Source organism: Euprymna scolopes, chromosome 21, assembly GCF_053919585.1.
Source record: "Euprymna scolopes isolate OS-2025 chromosome 21, ASM5391958v1, whole genome shotgun sequence".
Classification (NCBI taxonomy): Eukaryota; Metazoa; Mollusca; class Cephalopoda; order Sepiida; family Sepiolidae; genus Euprymna; species Euprymna scolopes.
In genome coordinates, this window is record NC_136502.1 from 126011 (window position 1) to 134734 (window position 8724).

Sequence of the window (8724 nt, forward strand, 5' to 3'; positions counted from 1 at the left end):
GTCTGACTCAAAAGAAGTATATGTTTTTTGTTGGTATCCCTAGAGGAAATGCTATTAGTCACATTAAAGAACTGTCTGTCAAGAGTTAATTGCCCAAATATGAAAAAATGAAGAAAAGAAATTAACATACATTGACATCAACAGATAAGGATTTGAAAAGTAATATGGATATTAAAAGAAAATGTTTACTAAGAGAAAAGAAAAGAAAAAAGATTAGAATGTTACTTTACTTTAAAAAACAAAAAAAGAAAATAAGACAGACACAGACATGATATGGAAAAAGAAAAGAAATGTTGATACATGTGTTGAAAATATGAAATGTTGAAATTGTTCTGATATGAACACACGAGTTGTTTATGATAGCTTGATAGCTTGCCAGTTTGTTGGACATTGCGTTATATTGATGGTTCAAGAATTTGTTATAAAAATGAGATGTTTTTGTATTTATGAAGTTATGCGATCGAAATATACTTTTGCTGTATTGAAGTTGTATGTTGTATTTTTAAGCTTTTGGGATAAAAAAAGAAAAAATACTATTGAATATTGTTGTTTATTGTGTTCTCAGTTGTTGACAAACCTGTTGTTTTTTTTCTCGGTAAAGGATTAAGAATTGTTTTTAATCTATAAAAAATGAATGTTCTTTTATGTTAGAAACAAAGGACAATGTCTAGAAAGGGAGTATTGTTTTTTTTTAATTCATGAGTTTTTAAGGATTGGAAAATGGCTGATTGTTTTGTTGTAATCCGCGTATAATGCAATACCTCGAAGGTGAAAATGTTTTAATGGACTTGAGCAATGTTCTGTAATGCATATAATGTTTATTTGAAATTTTTATGTTTATTAGATCATGTATTGTATGTTTTTTGTTGTTTTTTCTCTTGGAGTTGGTATCGCGATAAATTAATCAAATTAAAGAAAAAACAGTATAAAGCATACAATGAGTTTTGTGAAACTGATGGTCAACATATAATTTAATAGTATAAAGGGATTAGAAAGTGGATGGTTCATAGACGATAAACTTTTCTTATTACAAGAGTGATTCATGAAATGCAAAGTAATGAGTTTGTATAATTGTTTATTGTTTTTTTTTTTTTTTTTTTTTTTTGCTTTTTCAAGAATTTTCCTCTCCTGAGTAGAGATCAACTTGAAAAGAAATGTAGAGACAGTTTTAAGACTGTCAATCTGTTTTTCTGTTCTGGAAGCTTGTTGCGGTTTACCAACTTTGAGGAACACGTGGAAATACTTCTCCAACAATATGTAAGAGGCAGACAGTTATAATGGCAAGCAGAACCATTACGTAAATCACTTAAAGGGAAAATGAAAGAAAAGGGGGAATTAAATAAGAAGGCTGTCAACATGTAAGAATTCCATAAAAGAATATGGTCTTAATGGGATTTATAGAGTAAACTATCCACACAAGGGGGCTGACCACTGGAGATATAGTAGGTAGGAGTTCTCTGTTTTGATTCCCAAATGTAACATGTATGAGTGATCTATAAGTGATTGAGGGGATCAGTGCGCTGTGGGAAACGAGGAGCTAAAACTTATTGACACCATGAGTTAGCTATATGAGAATGCTATAGAAACCATCAGACAAGAAGTACTGGAGTAGTATAAAGAGGCAAAATGGGCCTCTGTTGACTATGGCAAAAGGTTTCCTGCAAGAAACAGCTGACATTGATTGTAGGGAATAGAAACAACACCCAGCAGATACAATGGGGGTCAGACACGAGATCTGGTCTAAATAAAATAAGAAAGCGGTCAGTGGGTAAGGTAAAAGTAATAGGGATGAGATCTGATTTTTTCTTAGCTGACAAAGTATAAAATATTTAGGGATTGTTGCTAAGGAAAAATAGGATTAGGAGGTGTACTAAAAAAATGTACAAACATTTTTGAAAAACTGTCATACATTTTTGAAACATTAGCTATGAAGACGTGTTGTATAGTAGAACTCCTGGGCATCGTTGAGTCACTTAAACGAAGAGATTATTATAGAGATATAGATGTTTTGGATACAAAATATTCAGAGAGAATGTTTCAATAGCAAGGAGAAATGTGAAAAGATAAAATAAATAAACTGAACTGCAATAGAATATTTATAGGTCAAATGTTTAACCAAAATAAATGACTTAGCAAAACTAAAACATATTTACAGTTAGAATTTTATAATAAAATTAGAAATTTAAAAGCAATAACAAATACAATCTAGTATCAAAAAACAATTAGGTTAGTGACTTGAGTAGTGATGTCAGCAAATTAAATAAAGAAAAAGTTTGATTTATACACCTAGACAAGTTTAGAGTTTTTTAAATGTCAGTCAAAGAGTTGTTGGACTAAGAGTCGGTGAATTGAAAATGAAGTTTGGGCTCCAAAGTTGGTCTCTTGACATACCGGGAAGTTGATTGGTGCAGGATAACAGAATATAGGCAGTAAATAAGCGTTGCATACTTTGAAGAGGATACAGCCATGAAATAAACATATATATATATATATATATATATATATATATATATATATATATATATATATATATATATATATATATAAATTGCAACATAATGTTTTCCTTTGGGGGAAAAATTTCGGCAACATGGCAAAATGAAAGAACTATACATCAAAAGGTTCTGACTCAAAACAAGGTATATATCCTTTACTGGTATCCCTATAGGAAATGTTATTCGTCCTATCAAAGAACTATCAAGTGTTAATTGTCCAGTAATGAAATGTTTGATTTTATTTGTAAACATTCACACACAGATAAATATTGACCTGTATAGATACACACACTCTCTGGATGATACAAGCCGTGATAATGATATGCAAGCATACATTTATATAGACACCATTATACACCCGTATGTGATACACATACTATGTAACATGCCAGTTGATGGAGATTTCACAGACGGCTGGCCTCACATTCAACAGTAGCAAATGTGCGATCAACCAGAAATAGATCAAGTTCTTTAATGCAATTTTTAACAAGAACAAGATACATCCAGTTCCCCAAAATGTGGACGAAATAAAATCATTTCCAAGCCCAATTAACGTAGCAGATTTGCAAAAGGTCATAGGAATTATTACCTACATGGCACTATTCATTCACAGGTTTTCATACCTCACAGCAAACCTCAGAGAACTATTAAAAAAGATGCTGACTATGAATAGAACAAAAGCCACCAGAAATCTCTACAAGAGATAAAGGACGTTATATGCAAGGAGATGTTGCTCCGCTATTACGACCCAAAAAATCCAAAGTTAATATATCTTCCAGAGGATTGGGAGCAGCCCTAATCCAAGAAGGCAAGCCCATAGCTTTTGCTTCAAAATCGTTGACAGAAACAGAATGTGACGTGACCATCTTTGGGAGCGGTAAGGCTTCCCCTTGTGGGGAAGATTGAGACTCTCGAAACACTGGAGAATGCCGAGCAGATATGCTTGTTTTAATTGTTAAGTATTATTGTATGCCCGGGAAACAGCAGCCACCCTGCTGAAAAGAAGAGTTAAGTTATAAATTTTATTATTTTTATGAAGCCGACATAACTTTTATTGTTTGGTCGAAAACTGACAACTTATGTCACTTTGAGAATAGGTAACGGAAATCAAGGTTATGAGCTTAACCTTTAGAGGCCTGAGAAAGTGGCAGACAGCAAGCACACACTCAGGGAATCTGAGATTCCCCTGAGGTGACGTACTTACTGGCGATTGGTCTAGGGAGCGACTGAATCTACCCCGTCAGCTCCATACATAAGCGAGTCCCCGCGCCAAAATCGGCAGTTGGAGCTGATATTTGAGCGAATCTAATACTAATCGAAGGGTCGTCACCCCCTCTCCTCTTCCCGACCATCACTACGACAAAACTGAGTGTAATTAAATCTAATTGGGACTCTGTCGAGTTTTGCCAAATCAACATCTGAACAATTGTCTATGTTATATTTTGTACATCTATCTTGAATTAACCAGTAGAATAGATATATCCGAGTCTGTCTTTCTGTTATGTGCATAAAATTGATTAATTTCCAGTGTGACAGACTGATGAAGCAGCGACCTATCAACCCAAAGGTGAAGTGATTCCGACCAGATCATCTGAGACCCCTGCGAAGAATGAGCACAGGTCACATTAGGGTCTGTGACTGAGGATTGACTTGTATGTGATGAAGGAGATCCCTAGTTGGGATCGCGGAAGGTTCACAGAGCAGAACTATGCTCATATAGAATGGGAACTCTTGACTGTCGTATTTGGTTGTGAATGTTTTAGAACATATATTTACGGGTGTTCATTTAAAATTGAAAGTAACCACAAACTTTTGGGAATGATTAGCCTCAAGAACTTAACAGCAGCACCGCCCGATTTCAAAGAATGCTGTTGAGACTCCAAGAATATGACATGATCATAAAATATAGACCAGGCAATGAGATGCTACTGGCTGATAGATTATCTAGGTTACCCAGCAAAAGGAATAAAGAAGCCATTGACCTAGACATCAAGGTAGACTTTGTGCAATTCTCGAATGGGAAATTAGCACAGATCTGCCAGTCAACGAGCACTGATCCAACTTCATGCGAATTGCGAGTGATCATTCTTAAAAATTGGGCAGAATCTCGCAGAGAACTGCAGAAAGACCTTACTCCATACTGGTCTTATCAGGACGAGCCCTCACTTGAGAATGATATATTTCTAAAACATAACAGGATACTGATCCCTAAATCATTGCAACCATAGATTTTAGGAAAAATACATGGGCACCAAAGAAATGATAAATTTAAACTAAGAACCAAAACCTGTGTTTTCTGAAATGGCATCAATAATGACATCAACATGATGACACAGCAATGCGCCATTTCTCAAGAACTTCAGAAGTGCTAAACTGCTGAGACTCTCATGCCACATGATATCCTCGTGCAACCATGGCAGATTGTAGCTACTGAGATTTTCAGTCTTGACGGTATGAATTACCTGCTCATAGAGGATTACTACTCAAAGTACCCTTTCATCTGCAAACTATCGGAACTCTCTTGCAAGAAAGTCATTGATTATATCAAACAAATCTTTGGTGAACAAGAAGTGCCAGCAAAGCTCATCAGTGACAATGGCCCACAGTTTAGCTCACAGCATTACAGAGATTTGCTAAAGCATGAGATTATGAACACATCACCTCTTCTCCCAGATACCCACAATCGAATGGTTTGGTAGAACGCTCCATACAGACCATCAAAACTGCCATGAAGAAAGCTATACTTAGCAGTCGAGACATAAACATGAGTCTGTTGTGTTTCTGATCAACTCCGTTAGATCATGTAATCCCATCGTCGGGAGAACTGCTATTCAATCGGAAATTGGTCAGAAATCTACCCATAAGATGCCCCAACCAAAATATCCGGAACGTGGAGATTCAGAAGCGTCTACTACTTAGACAGTTGTCGCAGAAAAATCAACATGACAAATACGCTAGGGACATCCCTGATCTTAGCGCAGGACAACAGGTGCGAGTACAAGACCAAGACACTAAAAAGTGGACTCCAGCAGTTATCAAACAAGTCTGCACTGAACTGCGATCCTACATTGTGGAAGCCTCAACAGGACAGGCTCTTCGCAGAAACCGCAGGCACCTCAAGAAGGATGCCTACATTTTCAACCCGACACAGGCATTTCGGTAAAATACACTCTTGCATAACACGCAGCTCACACAACCTCATATTCCAAACATACATCCTGCAGAAGTTTCCAACACACACACCAGCACCTGCGCTTCCTCTACAGAAACACACAAATCTGCATACAAAACACAGTCCAGCAACAACAAACTAGATAGTACAGTCATGAAATCAGGTTGTGTCTTACTCCCCCCTCAAGTACGACCTATAGGTAAGTTTCATACCTGAAGCCCGTTCCAGTGAACTCTGACTGTTCGTTCATTTCTTTTATGAAGAAGGAATGTCAACATATGGATTATCTTTCCTTGTTGGTTGCAATTCTTGCTGTACGAGTTATGCCCTTTATGAAAATAAAGATGTCTTATTTGATCTAACACGTCTCGTTTTGTCTCCTTGTTCATCAATGAGCAACCTACAAAATTATGCTTGTCTTTTCTTTTCTTTTCTACATTTTCTACTGGCATATTACAGCCTAAGCAAACACAAGGTTGTAGGGGACTAAAAATTAGAGGACACCGGGGAGGAGTAATCTGCCTCTGCTCTAAGGCTGGTTGGTTTTTCCCTTTGGTCACGGGCAGACGTGTTGCCTTTCCCTTTCAAGAAGAGGAGAACCTTCGTTCCACCACGAGGTGAGCTCTGAGAACTTTTTTCACCAGTCGGTGAATCTTATCGAACTGTCGCTATTGTATTGTGTTTTATTGTTGTTTAAATGTTTGTCAGTGTATAATACATGTGTAAACGTAATTGGGCAATTGTGTTTATTCATATATTTTTTGTTTAGTTAAAACTAACAAGGTCGTTGGCGAAAGTGATGATTTCTATTACACCACCTTCTGATATCACTATCATATAAATACCAGGGAGATGGTGAACGCTTTGAACTTGTACTTCTACGTAGAATTGGAGGTGTGAACTATAGAAAGACACTTAAAAAAAAAACGAAATCACTCTAGACTTGTTTCATGTGCAGGTTTCTGTTACAGAGGTGTCACTTCCTCGTTCTCATTTGCCTCATCACTACCGTCATCACCACCGGTATATTCCAGATTTTCCTTTTCTGGTTCCGTAGACACCATTTCTGAGCTCATCTGAAAAGACAGTGTAGCGAACATCTTTCAAATGACGTGGAACATCGACTAACATAGTTTGAGGACTTATTATTTTTTTCTATTCATCCACTACCAGACCTTGTAGTGCACGAGCATTTGGTGGTTTTACCCAAACACGATCTCTCACTTTATATGATGTGTAGACAACTCTAACCACTAACATCTATCCCTTTTATACGCTGTTCATAGCGGCAAATTCCATTGGTTTGTGCAGTTGATGGTGTTGCATCATCCTTGGGTGTCACATTATACCAGCATACAGCTTCTGGAATCGAACACTACGCCATGGTTGCAATTTTTTTATAGTGCAATGACACTGCTCTGCTACGTCGTTATCTTGAAGAAAATATGCAAATCAGTAACGCATTCTAATCTCCCATTCGATTGTAAATTTCTGAAATACTTGACATCGAAATGTAGAGGCATTATAAGTCAAGATTTCAAGCGGGGGACCACGTTTAAAAAATATAGCTCTTTAATTGTCACACAATGCTCGATGTATCCTGTCGTGTCAACAGACACCATATCGTGAAAAGGTCAAGAAATATATGTTAAGGTCAAGAAATATTTGCCCGCACATGTTTTCCTCCACTTCAAGCTTCCCTTTTTGCTATCGGGATGGTGCTGGATCAATTCGCTGATACTCTTCACACGAATGTATTGCTGCCTTGACTGATGCCTTCGTAGTTGCAGGGCACACTCTTTGGGCAAAATATGTGGTTCGACGAATTCCAGGATGTCCACTCCTCTTATGTATTTCACGGATCTGATCCGGTGTTAATTGATCTGTTAAACCTGTGCATGTCAGTTGCGGAGGATTAAATCCCTGCTTCATTATATCCATTCATCTCTTTAGCACTCGAATCTGCTTATCAGCCAAATGCTGCTCCGATGGGACTAAGGTAATGTCAATCTGCAAACTGTATTTGTCAACTAGACGCTTTATTATCGTTAAGTCTCTTTCGTATCAACATTTTACTTGCGGCTTTAGTCTTAACTCGTACCTTTCCAGTTAAGGTGTCAATCAACCAGTGGTAAAGACACAATGAGTCTATGTGGAGGTGTACGATCTGGGCCTATCACTCCAGTGCAAGATTAAGCCCTTTCAGCGTGACATCAAGTTTCGTCAAATTGATATGCTGGGCATCATTTTTCGGATGAAACCAGCAGACATCTACGTTAACTAATCGTTGTAAACTTCACCTTGAGCCAAAGAACTCACGCCAACCCATGCATTAAGTTTGTGTCCGGATACATGCCACTCTCCTGGGAAGGGTCGTTTCTACACACTTTAGTCAACGTTTCATCCATCATTTGCTGGAAAGAATCATCAATTATGTCCTCCCATCCTTTTGTGACCGCAGTTGCTAATCTTTTTAATACTCCTGCTGCCATTTGGATCTATCCACAGACAGGTAAATGTCCTACTAATTGACCACAAATAGCAAATGTCATGCTCCGCGTTAACACACTATGTTCATCTGGAATTGGGCTCCCTCGCTTCCATCGTAAAGTATTACATTCCTCCCAGACCTAAAGACCCGACATGAACGCACCATACTTTAAGCGCTTGAGGTCCTTGCTTATTCAACTGAAAGATTCCAGTTTCATTTGAATCGCATCTACAGACATTGTGTTCATTAATATAGATGTGATCAATGCAAGCTGAAGTAGCTTTCACTGTGGTTTCATCTTGCATGCTGTCATTACTACGGGTACTACGTTTAGGTCAAAACATAAACGTGGCAAATATTATCGTTTACTCTTGATTATCACTGTCTGAAATAGCCACAGTGACTCATGGACCCATATCTGTAGGTAGGCTCTCTTCAAACCCAGCAGTGTTACATTACTCTCTTTTTTACGCAACTCTTGTAGTTTAGCAGTGCATACATCTGAACTCCCAGTAAAGGCATAAAGATGCTGATTCATTCTCTATAATCTGTTGGGGACGGGATGG

At 37.6% G+C, this 8724-nt stretch overlaps 1 protein-coding gene across 1 annotated transcript; it reads left to right on the forward strand.

The window, feature by feature from the left end:
* The first annotated feature begins 4882 nt into the window (after nt 1-4882).
* LOC145243030 (uncharacterized) lies at nt 4883-5194 on the forward strand. Its single transcript, XM_080106140.1, has one exon. It carries the CDS (start codon nt 4883-4885, stop codon nt 5192-5194), a length of 312 nt encoding a protein of 103 aa, XP_079962266.1.
* The last annotated feature ends 3530 nt before the right edge of the window (nt 5195-8724 follow it).